Source organism: Nomia melanderi, chromosome 4 (assembly GCF_051020985.1).
Source record: "Nomia melanderi isolate GNS246 chromosome 4, iyNomMela1, whole genome shotgun sequence".
Taxonomy (NCBI): Eukaryota; Metazoa; Arthropoda; class Insecta; order Hymenoptera; family Halictidae; genus Nomia; species Nomia melanderi.
The window spans coordinates 7,121,347-7,145,524 of record NC_135002.1 but is presented as its reverse complement, the minus strand read 5'-3'; the positions used below and the strand labels follow the sequence as shown (position 1 = coordinate 7,145,524).

Here is a 24,178-nt window from a genome sequence, read left to right as displayed (position 1 = left end):
ATGAAACGTTAAAGAATTTTTTAAAACTTTGATTTCATTGAAATTTCATAATGAGTATTATATCTAGATGGAAAGATGGCTTTGTTAAGGAATACTGCGATCATAGGAAGCGAGATTATCTAGAAAACCAAATGCAAGCGTCAGCCAGTCTTAATTTCATTATTTCGACTATATTCACTGCAGATTATCCGAATTAACTACCCCAATTCTTCAGAAAACTATAAATTTAAGTTGCACCGTTCCCACGTATTAATTTGTTAATAAGATGTCCGCGAGGTACAGCGAGCACGCGCCGCTCGCGATAAACACGAGCGACCAATGCGAAAGCAACCCTTCGAAAATTCGTTTCCTACGAATCACCCCCGAGCAGATATCGCTGTATACGAGCGATTGAAAGGAGGGTGTCATTGTTGCCAGCTTTTAAATCGCGAAAGGGCCCGCCGCCGCTCGCGGATTCAATAAAGTAACGATTCACACCGTTATCTGGATCCCGCAGATTGGGGTTCCGCGCGTTGATCCGACTGATACGTGCGGCCGGATATAACGAGGGCCATCGCACACTTACGCCCCCTCTTGTATCGCGAAACAAAACGGGGAAACGCGCGACGTCCTTTCGAATGAAGAGGAGGACGCCCGCTCGCCGGTGGAAGATAGTGTTCGACGAAAATCGAAAGATAGTTATCCGAATTGTTAGGCGATCACTTGTACTTGACGTGTACTGCTTGTCGTGACAGTATCCTCCCTTTATGGTTAAATCATTTTTAATTGTCAATAATAACCTAGGTCAAAGAATGTAGTCATCTATACAAAAATCTATTTAGATCTTTGGAAGATCTTTAGAAAAAATTGTCAACGATCCACACGAACTTTAATGTTTAAGGCTAAATAATTAGGAAGAGATCTTAACACGATCTCCTTTCGATCGCAGAAAAACTTTAATGAAATGATGGATAAAAAGGTTAGTTCGAAAGAATTCAGTTGACGTGGATACGGTTGTTTTGAACAGAATTTTTTTGAAGACTACAAAGGGACACGCGAATTCTTTCAGTGTTCAATGCAGTTCTGAGGGTGTACTTTTATTGGCTTTACAATTTTATGGTTAGCAAGTAGATGAATGATCATTTATCGAGAAGACCCATAAGCTGTTTGGAAAATTGTATCGAACGGCTTAAGAGCAGCGACAAAATGGGACGAGACTTACCTCCGAATCGCGGTGGGACGCCCGGAATGGTATCCACGTATGAGCATCCGTGCAGCGGGAGGCCGCAACCAGGTGTACGGGTGTGAATAGACCATCGGCTAATTTACATACACCGAAAACCGGCGTGCCGGCTCCTCGATGGCCTGGAATTCCCGGCAACAAAGCTGCTACGTTTTATCCGGCGGGTGTATCTCGGCCGCCGGCTGGAAAAGAAGAAATTCACTACCTGTTTAACGATGAAAAAGCACCGCGGAAGAAGAACATGGTCCTTTTTTTCGGGCGGATGAAGCTCTTGTCACTGTGGCGTTTGAATTTTACTCTTGCCACCCGTACCTGTAGGATACATTCTTGTTAATAAATGTTAGCAAACGTTTGAATAGTTTTAAAACCAACGTGGAGATTAATGAATTATTTAAATAATTTTGATAAGATTCATTTGTGTCGTTGAAACGAGGTGCAAAGACATTTTACGTTTTAATTTATTTCAAAATGTCAACGCTGCTAAATGTTGCTTGTGCTCTCTGAGGTTAATGTACCGAATACCACGTAAATATTGATCAATTTTATGTAAAGTAGAATTCATTAAAAGTTTATTATCAGATTTGAAATATTCGAAGAAAGGAAAAAATTCCTTTCAAATTTGAAATATTTACATAGCCGTATTACGCGTGAAATATTGATACGTCAATGAGCCAAGTAACACGTCCGCACGTTTCACCACATCAATTTCGAACAAACGACAAGTCGCGACGGAACCTCTCTCAAAGGGAGACGGTTAATAATACCGCGATAACAACCGAGGCATGCTTAACGAATTATCGCCTCTATAATCTCGGCAAATGCGAAGCAGCGAACCGGTTGTTTGCGGTGTAATTATTTCGAGCAGGTCGCCTACAGAGTTATACAGCAATTCCCTAGGTTGTTTACGCGAGTCGATCGTTGGCACGAAATATTCGCGCGTCGACGCCCTTTGAGCTCTGTAATTCGCAATTTATCGATTGTCAAATTTAAATTTCTGGGAACAGGAACATTCTATTAATATAAATCTATTCTCCGAAGCAGTTACAAAAATTTATTCCAGCACAGATTCCCATTTATATATGTTCGGTTACTTTGTAACGCGAATTTCAACAGTTTTCGGATGATTTCATTAGGTAACCGGTCAGAAATAAAATTTATAGGTGTTTTATTTTGCATGTTTCTTTTGCCCGCGTTGTTACACACTGCAGAAATCACGATGTTCCGAGTTTTGTTGCCGGAGAAGGAGAATAACACAAAATGGAAGACGAGATTCCGGACCACACGAACGATCGAAATTCGCTGGCTATTGGCGCCATTTTTCACGGATCGCTGACGGTCTCTGCTTAATCCGAATTGTCACGCACGTGTCGGGGCCGGTGCTGTGAACCGCAAGTTCAACACTCCGGTTAATTCCGCGTAAATTGTGCGACACAACATCGAATGGCAAAAACTTTCTGATCCGATCGTGACACCTGTTCCTTTTTTTGTATTCTCATGCGTACAATCACTGACGGAAGCATTCGTTTGACGTGAACTTTTTTGTTCAAATTAATAATAGTGTTTTCTATAGAGTCTTTAATTGGAACACGCCCGATTTTCTTTGATCAACTTTAACCCTTAACTGTCGAGAATTTCAGCGTATCTAAATGTTCCTCCCTAAAATATTAAAATTCTGTTTCTTTCGCAGCTTGTATACATTAAAGTGTACAAATTTAATAATGAAGCATCACTAAAAATATATTTGTATTGAATATTATTGCATTAATATTACCATTGAAGAAAATTTAGGCTTCTTTCAGATGTCTACAACATTAAGGTGTAATAAAACGATCTACCTGATCCAGTGAAAATCAGGATTCCATAATTTCATGTGAATCACTAAATAAAAATATGCGCGACCTACTTCAACCAATTATCGCACCCTCAGACCTATAATACCGTCGATGTAATTCCTTCCGGTGCGTGGCAGCCTCGGGTTGCTGAAAGAAATTCGAGAAGAAGGCGGGAGAAGGAACAGAGCCGATGGAGTCGATTCTCGAGTGCAGGGTTCAATCCGAGGCTGAACCCAACGAGTTTCCCGGCAGCCTCCAGGAACAATGATCAACGATTAATTATACCGTTCGCGGCTCGTATCGGGACCGCTCGTGTAAAACGCGTTTGCCTGAACAGGGGCGCGTGATTGACGGAGATGGGAGCGGTATGGCAGGTGAGGTAAAATTGAGCTGCATTATTCGAATTATTAAACAATTTGACAGTGACGCTGTTAACATTGTAGCGATAAATTCCACGAGACATGTGTTCTGATCATGAATTATTAATAATAAATTAGCATGTTCAGTGGAAATAATAAACTAAATGCTGCAAAGCGGGGCAGAAATTTGTAAATTAAAAATAGATATTTAAAGAACTAGGAAAAAGGAATCCAAAGGAAACCGAGGAGGGCAAAAAATTCATAATCCGTCGTTAAGGGTGAAACTCGAGGTTTACGAACCACGATTGCCGTTGCGAGACCTAACCCCGATATCCAGGCTGCATCTAGAGTGAGGCACTTCAAATGAGCAGATAATTTCCTCGAATCGTTGCTAACAAGATTCGTACGAATAATTTCAATCCCGTTGCATATTTTTCCGTCGCCGCAGCGTAGATGGCCAACGGAGGGCCTAAACGCGAATACCATAATATCCCGGCGATGGTCTCGCGTTGAAATTACGTCGAAAGTAATTAATCCTTCAGAATGGTTCAAGTTCGAGCGGGGAGACCCGACCGACCGGAAGTAGAGGCCCCGCGGGCGCGGAGGCTCGAAATGCCAATGGCGGATCCACGCTAATGAAGCCGTGAGGTGGTGGACGAGCGACTGATTTACATTCCGGTTAAGTGATTTAAGGTATATAACCGGCGAAAGGCACTCGTTCAAACTCGTTGCTCGTCGTTCTATAATGAATTTAATGAGAAAACTGTCTGTAGCGTCTTTTGAACGGTGAACAGCGATGAGTGGTGGAGTGAGGAGAGAGGGAGGGCAGGCTGGCTGTCGACCGGCTTCGATTCTCGGCGTCGTACCGGGACTGACGGGACGTATAATTAGTAATTAAATTGTCCGTCGTTTCACCGTCGAGCACCGGTAGCCGAATCCTAGACAATCAACGGCCGATTCGCGGTGATTTCTAACGAGAGACGAAAAAGTGAACGGCTGAACACGTTTCAGCCCGGCCACGGGAACCTGTTCCACGGATGATGACGTTGACGCAATCCTCGGCAGACTTTGTCTCTATGCTCGGACGGAGGAGAACATTCAAGGACCTTCGTCACGGGTGTCTTATCGGATGTTGTAACTTGTTCCGATCACCTGGGAAAGTGGCTCGGGTTCTTTCGAATATACGGTAGCAAACATTTTTCTAACGTTTGACGGGTCTACGAGTTCTCGATTATGAGATAGAAAATATAAGTATTGAGATTGATAAAGGAATACGTTGCTGTGACATTCTTCGTCGAGAATATATTGTTACATACACCTTTACCTAATGACAACTCTATATTGTACTTTTAACTTTCTAAGAATCTGTGTAGAAAAATACATGACAAGAAGGGTTAATCAAAGGTCACGGTACCATTGCAAAATAAAAGGAACAGCAGACACAACCAAAAACTCGCCTACCTACTGATCTCAGTACTCCGTCACTCAATAAAAACTTCCAACACCTCGTCGAAGAAAAGAATCGCCACAAAATATTCGCAGAAAACCAGGTCACCCAACGCCATCTTAAATCACCGCGCCTCCCGCGGAGCGAATCCTCACAGCGTCGCTGCTCTTCATCGATAGTGTCGTAACAGGACTTCGCGGGGACCACTTAAAACCCCACCGCGCAACAAAAGCCGGCCGTGATCCCCGCGATCAAATCCCTATCAGCTCTCCCCGGACTCCTATTCTGGCCTGGAATCAGGAAACCGACAAAAAACCGAATCCGAGTCTGGCAGCGGGAGGTGGCCCCGCTCTAAGCGGAGCATTCCAAAGTCAACAGGTACTAATGAAGTCGTGAGAGGTTACGGTGCATCGGGGTTGAACGTCCTCGGAGGAAGGCTCACCCGGTCGGCCGAAGGACGCGCCGAGTGTGTGCGAGAGAGAAAGGGATAGGGAGGACAGCGCGGGATGATTTAGATTCCACCTAAACGATCTGTCTAACCGGCGTGGAGAGGAAAGGTGCGCGCGCTCGGCGGTTGACGGGCGCGTTCGGCTCGAGTTCATCGCTGCTCACTCGGTATAATGGATTTAATGAGAAGGTAGCCACCTCTCCTGCCCCGGGGTCCAGGAGAGAGGCCTACGGTGACTGGGGAGAGCGTGTTGTTGGCGCGCGAACGCTTATATACGCCGCAGCCCGGGCTGGCGCGGCGTCTCGACAGCATAATGGCTCTCCAGTGATCAGAAACAATGGCGGGGGCCCTCGAGAGGATAATGATGGTGAAAATTGTCAGTTTGTCGCGGCAAGAGGCGTGCATAAGTCGGTAATCACCGTTCTCACGAGCGCCGACTCATTATTGCTGGGAGGAGGCCGGGCTACCGTGGCCGCTGCTCTTTTTTATCGAGTTACCAGCCGCAAACAAACGAGCTGCTCCTGCTCCTGCTCCTGCCGTCGCTGCTGCTGCTGCCGGCCAACAGACCCCTGCCAAGTCGTCTAACTGCTCGTTACCTTTCCTCTTTTATGCTTCGAGGCCTTGGCTGCTGGTGTCCGCCAATAGACAGCTTTCGACACTTTGCTTCCATCGCGGTGGGACCGATGATTCCGGCCGTTTGGTCGGCTGATTGCGATGACAGTTAGTGGGATGATAGGATTGGGGGTGCTTACGTAAGATCAGGTGTTTGAGGAGCGTTTCGATGGGGATTGAGGTTTGAAGAGGTTTGTATTGCATGCGAGTTTGTGGAGTTGATATGAATGTTTGGAGCTTGCGCTGGTTTGTAGGACTGTTAGAGGGATATTGTCCTATTCTATGTTTCGAGGGGGTAGTTTTAGAAACAATGATTCGTCCTTAACGAATGTCAATAGGGGATTAAATTTGATAAAAATTGAAAAAGAATATTTAAGGTTGTTAGGTACAATTGATACTCTAATTCTAAACAGTGCTGCTTAAATAGGTAACGGCTAGTCTTCGTTTTTTAAATTTCGTACGTTTCATCCAGCGGATCTCTTAGCCACCGTTTCACAGAAAAGAGGCTGATCCGTCCGAGAACTTTCTCACAAATCCCAACCGTTCCTTTCACCGTCGACGGAATCGTGCAACCACAGAGGAACGCAAGATTCGGACGTCGCCGGAGAAGGTGTCGCAGAGGTGCAAACGAATGAATGGATCCAGGGATCACGGCACAGCAGCCGCGATCGCAGCTGTCGCTTTTCGTAATCCGACAATGAGCCGCAACCCGGCGAACCTTCCTGCCACTTTTTCAACTTCACGCTTCGACCGCGTGTCAGATTTCGATAGATATTGTGCACAGTTAACTTGGCCGAGAACGCCGGGACCGACGTTCTTTGTTTCCGGGGATTTTCGGGGCCTGGCCGTCCTCGGAATGCCGATCTTGGATTTCGTGTCGGATCCTCGGACTCCGAGCGTATTGTTCGGGCCCCTCGTATCGGGAACCGAACGTGTTTCATCGAGATCTATCTGGTGCGCCTTGTTTTCATCGCTGAAATCTGACATTTCGCTTGAAATTTTCTTGGAAACAAGTTCATTCGTTTTTAGTTGATTAAGTGATCTTGCGGCTAAGATTTCAGGCCAGAATCGAGTATCTAGGTGTTATAATAAGTTTCTATGTAAAAATGGAATTAAGTAAGAAGAATGAAGAAAGAGACAGAAGATATAAACAGGTGGTGTGGCAACAAGGGATTACGAGCAATTAGACGACGATCGTGCCTTCGAAGGATAATACTTAACGTTTATTTTGCTTTCTCACTTAGAATACAATATTTATAGGTTACTTCTGCCGCGTTAAATTGTAATAATCGAATAATTGGTACATTGTGTAAGATTTATCGTAACGATACAAATACAAAGGTTACACGTCGCACAATGGGGGAGGGCGTGAACGTTCCGCCAAAGCGTCCGAAAAAACACTCTCTCTCACTCTTCCGTCCGTATCTCTCCCACTCTTTTGCTCTCTCGCATTCTTTCGCGTGAAACACCTATAAAAGCTCTCGTGTCGACTCTCTTCCTCGCAAAGTCGTCCGATAGAACATCAACTAGAAAACTGAAAACAAAAAGAAAACAGACGAAACAACGAGGAATCAACCGGTTCGGGAGCACTAAGTATTCCCTCGCCGGTGGAAAAAACAGAAAAAAAACTCGGGCCGAAGGCGAGAAGTATCGATCCAGGAAGGGGAAAACGATATTTTACAAACGCGTTTTCTAGCGGCGGGTTTTCAAATGATCCTTGCCGTTCGATCCCCACGTTACCGCGTCGGCGACGGTAAGGATCATTTGAAGACCACTGGGACAGCGATCGGCGTCACCGGTTTCGTTTCCAACGCTCCCCCGTATTTCGAGCTTCCGAGTCCGGAGAAACTCAAGTAATCAACATGTAAAACAAAAACAAAGGAAGCTCGATAATAAATAAGCCAAATGGAGTACAAAGAGAGGGGAGATTCGTCAACCCTTTCGCTCCGGCGTGCTCGCAGGAACACGTGGTCTCCGTGTACAGAATGTGTTGCTCGCGAGCCGGTAGAGACGAATGCATGAAACGCGTCCATTTGATACATGATGTCGAATACATAAGACGGTGATACATAAAACACTGTGTACGATGCCATTAAGAACGCAACGTTCCATTTGTTGCAAATTGTTAGATGACAGGATGGTATACACTCGTTTTACGCGAGCGAACGATTATTCGACCATGTATACGTGCATGTATACGCTGTTTAGAGCGAACGAGTTAACTCGAACCGATACACTGAGATACACGCATGTCAAGCCGCGCTCGTGACACGCACATCGTATCTATGGATAGAGGAAAGGGTGTCTAGACGCGTCTGACGAGTTGCCGAACGACCGCCGCCAGCCACCGACGTCGAGGACCGAGATGCTCACCGGACGCGATAGAATTTCGTCGACGATCCGAGCCGTCTATGTACACTGATTACGAATCGAACGTACGCACGAAAAACGCGTTCTCCTTTCTCCGGTTCCGGTACCCTCCGTCGTCGAACCTGATGGTTAATCTGCTGTACCGGGCTCTTGTCACTTGACTGTCACCGTTTTTCTCGTCCCGCTTTGTTAAGTTTGTTATAGGGAAATTGTACAGCGTGGTTCAATGATTTCCATTGTCTGGGGTATCTTCGTCGCACGGTGATGTGGATGTTAGTAAGGAATGATTTCTTTTCGATTTTTTAAAGATGTTAAGTTCATTTTTATATCTTTCCTTTTTCATTTTTTAACAGCGACGAAGATAGGTTTTGCAGTGGAAATTATTGGACCACAGTGAAGGCTTTGATTATCAGAGTGTGCGTACCCTAAAGCAGAGTCTACACCGTCTTGGACTTTTTCATACGGTTTTGTGTTCTGGGAACGTACGGAATGTGGTTTGTGTGCTTCGTTATGTGCTTTTCAAGCGGCAAGGCTAAGATATTGGGGACGCGGCTTAACACTTCACCTACCATATTAACAATTAACGGTTCGAAATAAAAAATTTGTATAATTATATTAGAGTAACATAACAATGTCTTCCGATCAAGATACTTTTTGATATAGAACAGACATTAAGGATCCTATTAACCCTTTGTCAACGAAAATTTGTATAACTGAAAGACATCCATAAGAAGCCAGATTATGTATTGAAATTTTAAGTACCAGAAAAGAATTAATCAATCGTTCTTTAGCACTGAAATAACGTAATAACGTTATCAATTAATAATTGAGTCAATCGTATTAAACTTCGGATACATAAGCGTGACGTTATCAATATGGAGGCTCTCGTTGTTAAAGCGTTAATAGGCTCCGATAGGCAAAGTGTTAATACAGCTACCGATAGAAAATCAATGACTTACTCAAACAGTTTCGATGATCGAAGGCGGAAGAGGTCCTGGATCTGAGGAAAGGTATCCTGGATACGCGTGCTCGGCAGCTGGAACGTTTCCAGGGCGAGTCGGGGAATGGGGCTGAAGGAAAATCGCTTTTTCGAGCGTCCTGCGCGATAATAATCCTTGCTACACTATTTACACGGGGACTATGTACAATTTCTCTGTACCATTCCGTCCGCATCGACGGGAACTATCTCTGACAAATAATCGTTGCGTCTCTCTCCGCGTCTACGAGTGATTAGAACGGAGCGATTCGATTTCGTTGTTGCTGTCAACGCTGTGTACCGTTGGTGGCCCTGGATTCACTTCGCGGAGGAAGTAAACGTGGTCCTCTTCGCTGGTCCGAGAGTCACCTCTGGTGTCCGCCATTTTGTCCGGTTCCCGATGCTGAGTTCCTAAGATCATGGCCGTACAGGGGATCTAGAAGCTTCACTCCTGATGATGATGTTTGATGCTTCCTTTCTGGAGGGCTCAGACTTAGCTACCTCTTGAACATTGGTGAACCGATGATTCAAGGAATCTCTGTTCATCTTTCCAGCAAGTATTATTTCAATCTATCATATGTTTGTAACATATCTGATTGAAGAAGAAGCTCTTCTGAAATTGACGATAACAAGTGGTCTTGAAGACCCAAAGTACTTTGCATTTCAAGTTCAAAGTTTGATCTTCAACTATCACTATTGCAAATTGTTCTGAACAGTCCAGTTTGATATGTCAAGGAAGCCCAGCTGTAGCCCAACTCTTCGCTACCCTTATTTCTCAGCATCCACCCTGTAGACATCACCGAACCGACACAATTCAAACGTCACAAACCTAAATGTCAATAAACAATCACATTTCACAGCTCCTCGGACACCTTCGGACCAGAGGGTCGAACCAGACTCTACGGAAACTGCTCCTCGAAGAAGGATCAGAGCTACGTTCTATCGGGTCAGAAGATGACCGTAAGAGGTCGTCGGAAGGACTCGTTCCCAGGTGTGGGGGCGGTTTGGTAGCCTCCGTATTGGCTCATCTGTGCTCCCAGCAGGCCGCTACTCTGTACTGGACCTGGGTAATAGGCCGGGAGACTGGCTCCAGGACTCGCAGCTGATGATGTCGACGTGGAGCTGGCGCTTGACGAGCCCTGCTCGGTCCTCTCGTGTTGTTTGCTCATGTCCGGCGATTCTGCAGCCGGTGACCTCGTCGATCCTCCCCCGCCCACCACGCTACCGGGGCTAGACTCCTCATAGAGCTTGTTGTGCTCGTAACTGGGTCGATTGTAGTCGGTTATCGAGGGCTTCTGATCCATGTAGAGCTTAGACTGCTCAAAATACGCCTTCGCCGAGTCCAGGTAGCTCCGGTCTAGGTAAGATTTCGGACTGGAGTCCAGGTACTTCGGGTCGGAGTACATACTCATCGCCAAGGTACTGGGTGGCATGTACGTGGCGCGATATTTATCCGCCTCCATCGAGTACTTCATGGCGTCCATTGAGCTCACCACCTGGAACAGTGAAGAGGAAATAGGGGTTTCATTTGTGGTTCTGGAAACATTGTTCGTCGAGGTGACATCGTTATTTTTAGATGAGATATTAGAGTACTATGGTGAATTTTGGATGTAGTAGACACGAGCTTGTAAAATTTCTTTGGATAATTGTAGAGACAATTGAGAATATACAGACTTTATAGAAACTGAAAACAGATCTTGAATCTTAAGTTTGGTACTATCTTCAATAGGATTTTTATTGGCTCGACTGTGAAGGTGTCTCTAGAATGGAAAGACTCCTGATTTTATAGGTCTAGACGTTGCCCAGGCCAATTTGCATAACCTGCATCGGTTTATGCGAAGCTGTTCACGCGAAATTCGAGAATAAAATTCGACATTATCATTACAACACGTTGTCAGACTCGTTAAGCTTTGCCCCATAAACTATAAGTATCAAGTAAAACATTCATTCGAATTATTCTAAAATTCTGACGACACGCCAAACGGCTACCCCTAAATTCTCCAAACTATTCATCATACTCATCTCCCCCTAACACTGCCGAACAAAAGTAAAAAGTCCCGAACAAGAATAAGTTAAAAAAAAAAAATAGTAGACACTTTAGAGGTTCCGAATATATCAAAGGACAGTCTCCCAACATTCCTCCGCATTCCCGTTCTCCTTTAAAAGTCCTAGCCCAGAGTCCGGGGCTAATGGATCCCGTGTCACCGATCAATTTTAATAAATCCAGCGTGCGAGAGGGAGAAAATCGCCGGCGGTCGGTGAGGAGAGAAGCGATCGAGGCGGATTCGATTCGGCGCGCCGCTCGCCAATCGCGAAATCGTCGGATCCACGACCGCGGAGATTTGTTCTATCCAGAGGACAAAGCTGCCAATGGCTATAAATTTCGTAACGGCGCGTCGGCCACGAGCCGTCGGTAGGAGGACCGGGGCCTCCGCCGCGTGAAACCGCGAGGGATACTTAAAAAGGCGAGGAGACGGCGTATTCCCGATTCTATAATTCGTGGACGGAGGACTGAGAGCGGGACCCTTTGTCGGATCGTTAAGCGGCTTTGTCCGGATGATTTACATCCAGTCTTAGCTGCCTCGCTCGTCTCACCTCCCGGCTACGTCCAATTGATTACTGCTCGGTTCCTCTCGCCTCGCAATCCTCCTACCCCTCGCGAAATTCGGACCCTGGCCCGGCCCGGCCCGGCTGGGCCACGGTGGATCCGGAAATTAAGTGTTCCCCGCATTCCTCAATGCTTTGTGCCGTGCTGTGGGAACAGAGGTGATTTGCAATGCTAGCGAATTTCTGGAAGAAAAGCTACCTGTTCGATGTAACGCGAGAGAGGAGGTTTCGACGCATTGCGCGGCGGCCATTTTGTCTGCGGCGCTTTGCGCTGGTCGCTGTCGGTGCTAATCGAGGGGATTGAATGAAGAATTATGCGATTAAACTTGGTGACAGTGGATAATTTGAAGGTGACATTAGGTTATTGTGGTTATAATGGATAATCGTGGGTATTAAGGTATGTAGAGTATATAATAAGGGAAAATAGCGTATCGGTTGTTACGCTGATTTAAGGTTTTATGAATTTGATGGATAAAAGTGGTATAATATGGTAATAGGAATTTGAATATTAGATGGTGTACATGTTAAGATTTCGAGTGAGATATTCGAAAGGTACTATTTTATGAAACGGAAGCTACGAAATGGTCAGGAAATATTCCAGAATCGCGCCGTATAGTTTCTCTAGCTCTCGTTTCAGCGTCCGGACACACCAGACCTTGCCCGGCAAGACTTAATTATCCTCCAACGATGTCACGATCCAACCGTACAATAACGTCGAAACGTTTCTCTTCTGTTTTCATTCACAAAAGCGTCTATTCTCTGCGCTGCCATGTGTCGTCAGAGGACGAAGGGACGCGCGGGAAGAAGGAGCCGCGCCGACACGGCTAGACAGAGACAGAAAAAGAGAGAGAGAGAGAGAGAGAGAGAGAGTGAGCAGCAGGGAATGGAATGTCTTTTGCTAGCTCACTTTATTTTCCAAATGGCCCCTACAAGCTTACGGGGCCGGGAAAGTTGACTAGACTGGGAAAGTCAACCGGGGCCATTGTTGCACGCCGGGGTCGTCGATATTTCACCCACATTGTGCCCATATGGATCGACCTGGACTAATGTCGGAGACGATTGGAGCGCGAATTTTCTTCTCCGAATTTATGTGCTTCCCCTGGATCCTCGTGCTTTTCTAAGAGTCGTTGGAAAGTTTGGATGCTTGATGGTTTAGGTCCATTTCATTTGGAAAGTTTTTTCCCTGAATCAAGAACTTAATTCTACAGTTCCCTTTTAAGCTATGTATCCAAGCTGTTTCGCGAGTGTTCACAAGATTGTTGTGAAATAGAGTGTCCTCATTAATAATTACTGTCCTTTGATACTGTTATTTAAACTTTGATTGAACAGTAAAGGTAATACCCCCCATTTTTATTGTAAGTATTAATCCTTTGCACTCGAGATGTGGCTCTCAATCACCACTTGATTCAATATATAAAAATTATACATTCCTATATATAATATTAATCTTTGTATAACATATTCATTCACGAACTATTCAAATAAAATATGTTCCTTAACTTACATACATTCTCATTAGTTCCAAACAGTACCATCTATATCTCACCAGAAAATGTCCAATATTCTTAATGAAAAACATTCAAGTCCAAAGGGTTAACCCAAGAAATTTAACCAATGAGATACCCAACGCGTTCCTAAACCATCCACCTCCAAAATCCACTTCCCCAAAACACTCCAAACAGTAGTAGCAAACTCCCAAGCAAATCCAAAAAAGAAGCAGTCCATTCCGCTGAAGCGATTCGATCGTGATATCCGTATATTTCATATCAGCCGAATAGGTCGTAAGTGTCCGAACACTCCTGTACAGCTTCGCGCTCGTAGAAGTAGGGAAAAAGGTGTCCTTCCTCGAATCATCGGCCGACGAAAGGATCCTCGCCCCCGATGGGCAGTCGGCGGCGGCAATGATGGGGGCCTGGTGACGGCGATGACGCCGTCGTTTCGTCCAAGGGACGATAACAGCGACGCATGCTGGAATTCTTCGCTCGTGCTCGCCGGTTCGCCAATAATAGTCGGGGCTGTATCGCGCCGGTGCGTCGTTCCAGACGCGTCGGCCATTCAGCCGTTGAATGCAGAAATAACTAGCTATCTGTTTGTCTCCCGTACCCAGCTGCGGAAATTCATACACAGACCACGGTCTCCGGTTTCTGTTTGCGAAGCCACCCGGGGGCCCCTTTGTTGCGACAACGAATGAAACGTACCTACGCTCGTCCTCCGCATCGTTCTCCTCTTCTTTCTCCTCTTCCTATATCCTCTCTCGCTGCTCCTGCTGCTTCTCATCAGCGATCTATCTCCCTCTTTCATTCCCTCTCTTTTTCCCCAGCCTCCTTCTCCCTTTCCCTCTTTACAACCACCCTCTCTCGCTCCTGCCCGACTAGTTCGCTCGGTTTCATTCGGACCCAGCAGACGATCTAGCCAGCAGACTGTTTCGAGTCCGGAGATCGACATCCGATCGACGAGCAATTTCGCTCGGTTATCTTTTTTTGCTCGGCGGCTGGTCGCGATTCGGTGATGTAACGCGGCTGAACAGCTCCTTTTTATTTCTGTTCGATTTCGCGTCCCAACGGTATGAATGCTGACTCTGTCGGATCGGGAACTTGGGTTTTGTCCGGTGATTGGGGAAGATTGGGGAATGTTTCGCTGGGATTTTTGGTGAATTTTTTAACAAGAATGTCGGTACGGTTGCAATGGAATATTTAATAGAGACGTTTCAAGAAGGATTTTAGAAATTCGATAAGAAAGGGTTAAATCGTTTTTCTATTGTTATAGATTTTTCAAAATACATTCTACGGAATGTTCGGAGAAGGATATATACTAGAGATTCGAACTGACTCGAAGAATATTGAAATATCGCCTTTCGCAAGAGGACCTCGTATTTAAGGTATATTTTTCGGGACACCGGATGAAGAATGAAAATTCGTTTATCTATTCCGAAGGAGATTAATAAAATTTTACTCGGGGCGGATCGGCCCCGGCGAGGCCGCTGAATACAACGATAAATCTCGAGATTCCCCGATCGGGTCTCTCGATGTCAAATTCCGCTGAATAGGGACACCGGAGAAATAACCGCGTGGGTGGCTCTTTTCCGCCTGCATCTCGATAACGCTGCTCCCCATACGAGCGTGTCTTACGCATTTTTCGTGTCTGACAAATCGCAATCGTCGAACCCTCCTACCCCTCCCGGCGGTTCGACTATATCCTCTAATTGAATCGCGCATTGTTGTCCCAAGAATCATTGTTCTGTCTCCACCGTGAAAAGGGTAACTTCACGAGAGTGAAATTGATGTCTCCTTGTTCACTCGATCGTGTAATTATTTGCGAAACAGTTTTCTTAATCTGCTTCAATCTTTCTGTCACGAGAAACCGCGCTAGAAGTTTCTATAACGAACCTGGAGAATTTAGAAAGCGAGACTTGGCATTGATGCGGAATCATTATATAAATAGATGACTACAAGACACAAAAGAACATTCAGAATATGTTTAAAACATTCAATTCTAAAATAAAGTGATATATTACCGAGTCGAGTGAACGAATTGATATTTCTATAGGTATATAAATACGAAAAGTCTCAGTCTTTTAATAATTTTAACAAATTTGGAAATTTTCTTTTCGTTTGTTTTAAACAGATGTTCTATAAAAAGTTTCGTGAATTCTTTAGAACATTATCATTCAACGGGAACCCCAGGCCATTTCCACATTTTCCACGTTGCACACTTCGATTGTTCAAACGAGCGTGCCAACTGCAACCAGCGAAAACGCGACGTGCGCAGAATTCGGCCGCGTGATAAACGAAAACAGGCGTTCCCCGTAACAATGCGCAATTAAAATTCCCCGCAACTCCATCCGCGTTGTCGCAACCTTCTGAACCATTATCAGTCCGGTCTCGCCGTTTATTCGCGGGGAGGAGTCCATCGCAGCGTGTCTTGCGGAAACTCGTGTCACGATTCGTTTCACTTCGCGCCGCAAACCAGCGATCGGAAATCGTGGCATGGACGTTTCGACATTGCGCGATGTGATTCAAGTTTCCCATTTTTCCAATGGAAAAATGTGACAGCGGCAACTTCTCTCGGTAGAAAGACACTCAAAAATATATTGGTTCATAGAAAGAAGCTTAATAACGGCAAACTTTTGCTTTTAACTTTTATAAAATTGAAGAGGAACACTGAAAAGGAAAATCTATCACTAAAGTGTCCAATAATTGTGAATTTTTGCTTTGAATTTTTTCAGAAATTGATGAAATGTATAATAACAGCAAAGTTGTGCCTTTAATTCATTTGAAACTGAAGGAAAACGTACGAAAGTGAAGCTATTGTTAAAAGTAGATCAAGCAGACAAATTGGACTATTTCTGTTCGATCAGCAAGTCCAGCTAAAGTAGTTGAGATATCTTTCAACTCAATTGGATGAAAAGAATTTTTTCGCTGCAATAATTTTCTTGCTAAAGAGACTTCGCCAGTTGGTGCTACTGGCTAATAAATCAAATTAAGACTTCTGAGCGGTATTTATTTACAAGAAAGGTAGACTCACCTGAGCAGGTGCCGCGAGGCCTGCGGACATCGCCGCCGCAGACTGTTGGGCAGCCGCAGCCGCCGCCGCGGCCATGCTAGCCGCCGATAGTGAACCGTAAGCAGCCGCGGGCCCATAGTACGAGCCCATTCCAGCTTGTCCCATACCGCCTGCCATTCCTGCAACAGGCCGTTTGAAAAGCCATGAGACAATTTCGCAATTTATTGCACAGTTTGAGAATTTCAACATCATTCGGAGAAACATAAAACTCATTCCCACCCCGTACTCCTGGGTTTAACGAAGGTTTCAATGGTGAACATGAATTTCCGTACAGTTCCAGCTTGCATACATTACTCTGCACAACTGCACAAGTGCATCGTATATTAAACGCTATTGGTTTCTCTCCGAATCCGAATTGAAACCCTCGTTCAGGTAAAAGTATACTCAGATTTACTTAAGTAGGAGGTTTACTAGAAAAATATTAGTGACAAGTTCAATTGTTAGTAATATCGTGTTTTAATTCTGAGCATTTAATTGCGACTTATTGAAAATGTTTATAATATAATGAATAAGAAGTTATCTCTGCTCAATTCAACAGTTCAACATTGTTTCACTGACATCTAAAGTTAAGACAACAAAAATAGCGTTCGATATGTCCGAACGAATTTATGTTACCATCCAACAATTCGAATATTCTCGCTTCAGATTTCAAATCCGCGAGACAAAAAGGCGATCCTTCCCTAAAACGCGTGGCGGTTCGACAGTAATCTAATTCAACGATCGCAGCCGTTCCTTCATCTTCGATCTCAAGGCTCTCGATCGACAATGCCAATGATTAACCGAACAAGCGCGCATTTTCGTCGAGATTAATATCGAAGGGCTCCGTTGCACGACGTATAAGAGCGGCGAGCTTATCGATCATCGTCGTCGAACGACGGAAACGCGGCGAAAGAATACCTATAGCAACGAACGATCCATTGTCGGGGCGACGTGAATCTCTACGGTGACGAAGAAACGTCGCTCGATCCTGCCCGCGCTATGAGATCCCCGGGAAGAAGGCCGGGGATGATTGGCGGCGAGATTTATGATCGGCAACGATGAATTCACGCGCGTATTAGTCGCAATTTTGTAACTGGCATTCCTCCAGCTTGGCTACACGGGATTAAGAAAATTAATAGGTGGCGAAAAATGGATGAACGTCACATTAATTTCTCATTCACCTCGGTTTTCGTGTTTCGACGCTAGTAACGTCCATCTTGAATCGTTTCGTAAGTTATGTAGATTCTGCTGTGCAAGTTTTCTGTACCGATTGCTTCTGGATAATTACGAATGTAAACACGACATTGAAAACTGCCAAGTATCCATCATTGGATTTAACATTTGAACTTCACAAGAAATTTAGAACAGTTAGATGAAGAAACAGTTAGTAACTTCTAACAACGAAATGCTAATTTTTACGTAAGAAAGCTGAGTCTTGTTAAATCGATCTGAAAATAGGTATTTTTAATGGCTAACAAATTTGATCATTTGAATTTCAAATTTCGTCGTTCGGCGCTTCGAAGAGATGCGGCGTCACGATGGAAAAAGCAAGGCTCGCCGGATGAAAAACGAAATTCGCCGCGGATCTTGATAAATTTGTCGGAATCGAGGCATTCTGGTCGCGGCATCGATTTCGCGCGAACTATTTGTTCCCACGTGACAGGCAAATGGAAATTTCATGCATCGAATATTCGCCGGTCGGCGTCCCTTACCCTTCCGCCCCGTTTCTCGCCGCCATCAGCTATTCACGATCATAATTCCGCGCGATTGTTCCACCCTCCCGTTTTTCTTTGACTCGACGCGCTGCGCCGCCGCGCCGCGGAGAAATTCAAAATTACGTAATCCGGTATGAGGCGGGAAACAATGAAGACAATGGGGTGGCCGGAACGTCAAACAAATCTGTGTAAACCGTCGATGGGGTAGACACTCGCGCGTGTGTAAGCGAGGAGGACCCGATTCATCGAACATCTGTTCCACTGATTCCGCGGGGAAACTTTACGGCGAATTCGAGATAAGGTACACCGATCGAAATCGTCTGGCACGCCCCGGATTGTGTAATTAAAGGCGAATGTAATTCGCGATGCTTAGTCTTCTGAAGTAATCAAATGGGCTTCTTAATAGATCATAGGAAAGTGTTTTCTAAAAGGTGCTTTGGGACTCGCGTCGAAATTTCACATAAATGCAGGATTTATTTATTAAAAAACTAATCTTTGATAAAATGGGGAATAGAAGAATTTGACGTAGAGAGAGAAGAATTTAAGAATTAAGTGTTTTAGCGTTGAAATTTGGAAATATTAGAAAAATGGAGTTAGAACCTTGGCGTGTGAACGATTCAACTATCGTTTAATAATTATGGTTATTTATAATACGGTAAGTGTGGCTATATACTTCCGTCGAATTACCCGGAGCGCAATTATAGGACGTCTTGCTGGTAATAGCGGGTCGGCTGCTAAGACAATTCGATAAATAATGAGCCAGCGACATGTTTATGCTCTCGCGTGCATAAGAGCAATGAATCGTCCGCACGAAGCGCTGCCCTTCCGCGCCAAAGGGAATTATTCGACGATTTATTCCAAGCCCTTCGAGGCCCGATCGTCTTGATAACTTTTGACCCGTGTTTTTGAAAATAAACGCGGGAGCCGTCGCGTGATCGCTTCATCCCCTTACCACTGCTAAATTTATCAGTTTATGCCGCGTTTCTTTTACCGCTTGATTTACGATTCGATCAATAAAATTAGGGTCTTTTAATTATACATTCACTTCTAAGCAAAGAAAGTACATTGACTACTAGGGCATCTTTTTGGTAACTTTCCAAATCTGTAAACTTTTAAAAACTTTTTAGTACCTACTAACCGGAAACATCAGTTTAATGAACCATCAGTAATGTAATAATCGATTGATTAATCTAAGATTAATAAATAATAAAGTTCCACAAAATTCCATTGTTTAAACAGAAACTAAGAAGTCAAGATCCTTCATAACAATTGCTCTTTCTTATATCTCATACATCCTATAAATTCGATTCGCTCGACACGTCACTAAGAAAATTAAGATCATATAAAAAATGGAAACACACGAATTTAGATGACGCGGCAGTCAAAGTGTCCAAGTAACAGAATTATCCATCCGTCTAGTCAAAGATAAATCGCGTGGAAGGATATCATCGAAGAATCGTGGGTTCCTCTTATTTCCAAAAACGAACATTAAATCCTACGGAAAAGAAAAAAAAATTGGGAAGTCAACGGTCGCCGTAGCTTATAGTTCGATCGGCGATAGGGAACGTGGGAAAAGGGAATCGATTTTACGAGACCGCGTAGAATCGCTATGCAGGAGTCAATGTTTATCGCGCCCGAGGGAGGGACGGAGAGTAGAAACACGACCAAAAGTAGAAACGGCGTGTTCCCCCTTAACTTACGTGCTTAAGTCGCTATCTGCACGAGCGGAAACCGCGGTCAGAAATTCCAGCCTAAGCCGATAATTTATCCCAACCACCCACGCACTTGTCTTATGCGCGTGCCACTGTGCGGGGACGTGTCCGCCAACGGCCGGCCGGCCGGCCGGTCGGCCGGAGAAAATGAAAAAAACAGGGTTTATGTAGCACGTCGGAGAGGCGAACAAGAATGGAGGAGCGGAATCGGTAGCCGATTCCCTTATCACGTCTTTCGGATCTAAACGGGCGGCTACTCCGGTAATCGGGCAGGTTTAAAGACAATCAACGCGGCGAACAAGCGAGATAAAACAGATTAATATTGACGTACGGCGCGAAGAAACGTTCAATTCCCGATCCAAGTGTCCTTTACATCATGGCTTTCGAGATAGACGTCCAGTAAAATGGCAAGGCGAATTAGATTGACGTTAACGAAGCACGACACACGAAATCTTTTTGTTATTCGACGAGAACGTCCGACTATATAACTCGATTTCAAGATCACGGAGGAAGACCCTCGAGGAACTTTCGGGGTAAAAAAGGAATCTTTCACCGTGTTGTTTTAAAATTTCTGCCGTCCGAGGAAATGGCGGGACAAAGTATCGTAACCCGGGGAGAAAAAGAAAAAGTGGGGGGAGCAGGAAGGTGGAGAACGAAGTGGGAAGGAAAATAATGGAGGGAGCGAAGGGGAGAAAAAAGGGATAAGGAGGGAAGACGCGGAATACGACCGATAAATCGGGGATTACCGATCACTTTCCGAGGTGTCGCGTGGGCGACGAGATAAATTCCGGCTTTAATCGGGTCGTTGCCGGAATTAATAATTTTGTTCGGTTATAGTACGGATCGGCCGGGGTTTATGAATGAACCGTGGATATCCCCGACACGAAGTGTGCCCGTGAACGCGTTCACGCGGATACGGGACAAGTTACGAGCTGCTTGGAGACACTCGTTTCTACAGGTTTCATGGAATTATAATAAAATGATCTGCCGGTGCGTGTTTATTCCGATACGATCAACGATACCTCAGATTTATGCTGATTCTTTTTATACGAAAGCGTTCACGGGGGAAAAAGCCCTTGCTGAAATCGGAGCGGGACACGCTCATTGCCAGCGACAGCTACTCCCATGGTATTATTATTACACGTCTTTATTACACAAACAATATGCGGCTCACTTGTAAAAAAGGAAAGAACGAGGGGAAGAACCGATATACATATGTACCGTGGACCGAGTTTTACATCGGCTCGCCGCGAGAGGCGTGACGCGGCTAAAAACTGTTTTCAAGCTGACCCTAAGTTTAGTAGTTTATTAAATTAGGTAAAGAAACTCCAGCTCGAAGGTTCGCGAGCGTAAAATATTATTTCCTACCTGTACCTTTATTAAATTCAATTTTTGAAACCTTTACCGCGCGTCTGGCCGAATGGCTATTGTAAATCAAAGAATTAAAATTATGAAACGAACGAACTTCCTTTCCCTCGATTTTCGAGTTAATAAAGTGTGCTCTAGGAAACCTTGTGCTAACATTGCCAGGTTAATGTAACGTTCGATGTACACGAGTATCTAGGATGATCTTTGTCAGCTGTTACAAACAGCGATATAAGAAGAAATGGTTATTGCCGTTTGCACAGCGAAAACTGACCAAAGATGATATCATCGATGATCGCAGTTCAAAGGCAAGTGTCCGTCTGGCTGGAGTGTTTGTCCAAGTGCATATCGGTGGCCGCGATAATAAGAGCACCGCGGTGGAGAGGCGGCGGTAGGTGTCTTTGACCCGAAACGGGCGAACGCGTGAACCATTAACGAGACGCTGGAGAAAATGGCAGAGGAAACGAGAGTCGGGCGAACCTCGAAGAAATCGCTATTATAAGACTTCCGACCAGGAATCCCGGAGGCATCGCCGGCAACAATGCGGCTGAAACGCGAGCCGAAAAGATAAGAATATCAGAGCCCTACCAGACGAACTGTTCTTTCCCCCATTGTACTCCCCCGCGACCGTCGCAACACACCGCCAGTTCCTTTGGATCCGCGAGGAGATCGATCCCGCCTTGTCTTTTCGTACCGTGATCGCATTGTTTCACCGCTATCATAATATAAAACGGTCGGGACTAGTCGCTCTGGAAGCAGCCTTTAACGGACGGGCATTGTTAGAAGCATTAGAAATGTTTTTTATAGAAACGTAAATTAGATGTAGATTTTTGAATATCAGGAAATATGAAAATTATTTCGTGATATTTATTGTTTATAGAATTAAATTCTTTGACTGAAACTTTGAAGTTTGGATATGTAAATTTGACATGGATAATGATAGAGTACTAATAGTCAAAGGGTTAAGAAATTGTTATCATTTTTTTCAATCACTAATCGATAAGAGAAGTTTTTTTATGAAAGATATGATAGCTACACGCTTTCTATGTTTCGAATTGAAGAATTTTAAATTCTTATTGAAATAAATATTATTTATTAATTCTTTTATTAGAAAATTACTACTTCTTTAATTGCACTAATTGAAAGTCGAAAAGCTACGTATAAAATAATATTTGGCGTCTGTATGATTCGGAGAACAAGAATTCGAGCACGTATAACGTAGATAGGTACATTATATTAATTATATGTCTTCGAATGAAAGCCGAAAGCTTCCGAACATTTTCCTGATTTATCAAAAGTACCGGTAGTTACAGTAAGGTTTCCAGTGGATGGTAAGAGAGTTTCGAAGTTGCAGTAATAATTTTATTCAACGAAACGACCGACTTACCAGCTCGAATCGCGTCCACAGGCAGACTGGGGTACGGGATGCTATAAGGGTAGCCTTCCTTCCGCAAAGTTTTCGGCTTTCTTCTTGGCCTGTATTTGTAATCGGGATGTTCCTTCATGTGCTGTGCACGTAACCTCTTTGCTTGATCGATGAACGGCCGTTTCTCATCCTCCGTTAGGAGCTTCCATTCAGCTCCTGAAACAATCAATCCATGTTGATAAGTAAAACATTTAGACCTAAGGTTCAATTTACATTCGAATAAAAATGAATAAGATGTGGTAAGAAACAAATAAAAATTTAACCATATGCATCGTAATATCGTGTTAAATGGATCACGCCCTTAAATGGAATCCCTTCTAGTTTAAATGAAATATTATTCTCCTGTCATAGAAGAAACACCTAGACAAAGAATATGTTTAGAAGTCTTCCTTCTTTTCGATGAAGTATTCAAGACAAAGTAGTTACATCGATCATAATCGAGAAAGAAATGACAGGGCAAGAGGTTATAACAAGATTTCTCGTACGTAGAATGACTTTTACGTTTTCAATTTAATAAACAAAGCGCTTAATTATAATTTCATGTCCCAACAATTTGCAGCGGACTAATAGAAGAAACGGCAGCCCCAATATCGAGCTCTCACCCGGGCGGCGTATTTGCGGGCCGAATAAAGCAGTTTGTAAACGAACGATAGGCACTTGGATCACGCGCTCGATCAATGACTATAAAAGGCATTTGGATGCTGTGTTTACCCGGCGAAACGGCCGTGTTGTGTGCCGCCCGGCAGTGCCAGCCGTTATGGCTGAATTATCGACGAGGCCGTAATCGCGCCTCATTTAAATCCGCCTCGTTGACGATTGTCCGCGCGGAAAATTGCATTTTCGTTTCCCCGACGTTCGACTACGTCCACCGTGCCGTTTTGTATCATCCAAGACGATTGTTCTCAATGGCGGTCGTATTTACATTTGGCGAAAAGATTGAATGCCGTCAATTATATTCCAGAATCGATTTTACAAGTTCCAATTAAATCGAATATCAATAGGGAGGATAATAGTTGCCCGAGATGAATGAAAGTTGGCTGTTTCTACAGTAATAACTAGACTGCCGATTTTTATGCGTTCATGGGAAATTTCAAAGCCCGAAATTCTACGGATCGGATGTAATATTAGAAAATATATAAAATATCAAACGTGTAATTTTCTATAGTATCTTTTAGGAAAAACTATTTTCCATCGTAATTCTATTTTTCTAATTACATTCTTGAAACGTTAAACTCGCATAAAGATTAACAGTCCAGCAATAAGCTTACGATTGACGGAGAAGGTGAAAAATGAAATTGCTGGAACATTGTCAAAGAATTTTCACGCGGAATCGTATCCGTAACCGTCATCCAATCAGAGTCACAGCGTTCTCCGCCCACGGGCGAGATCAAAGATCGACGGTCGAAAGACGCCAGCGTCTCGACATCGGCTTGCATTGTTATCCAGCGAGTTGGGCGCGACCCGGGTTGCCCTTTGTTTCGGTCGTTGCAACCGCGGAGAACGGACTTCGCGCGGCGTCGACGTCGGCGTCGCGGCGTTTCTCGT

At 44.4% G+C, this 24,178-nt stretch overlaps 1 protein-coding gene across 1 annotated transcript in view; it reads right to left on the bottom strand.

Moving 5' to 3' along the window:
• Positions 1–7,126: 7,126 nt before the first annotated feature.
• Positions 7,127–24,178, bottom strand: part of LOC116435036 (uncharacterized) — a 32,255-nt gene continuing 15,203 nt past the window's right edge. Inside the window, exons 3-5 of the mRNA XM_031994122.2 lie at positions 22,595–22,789; positions 16,398–16,555; positions 7,127–10,762 (exon numbers count right to left, since the gene is read on the bottom strand). Coding sequence (XP_031849982.1) covers positions 10,214–10,762; positions 16,398–16,555; positions 22,595–22,789 — 902 coding nt within the window. The 3' untranslated portion in view covers positions 7,127–10,213. The remainder of the gene's footprint in view (positions 10,763–16,397; positions 16,556–22,594; positions 22,790–24,178) is intronic.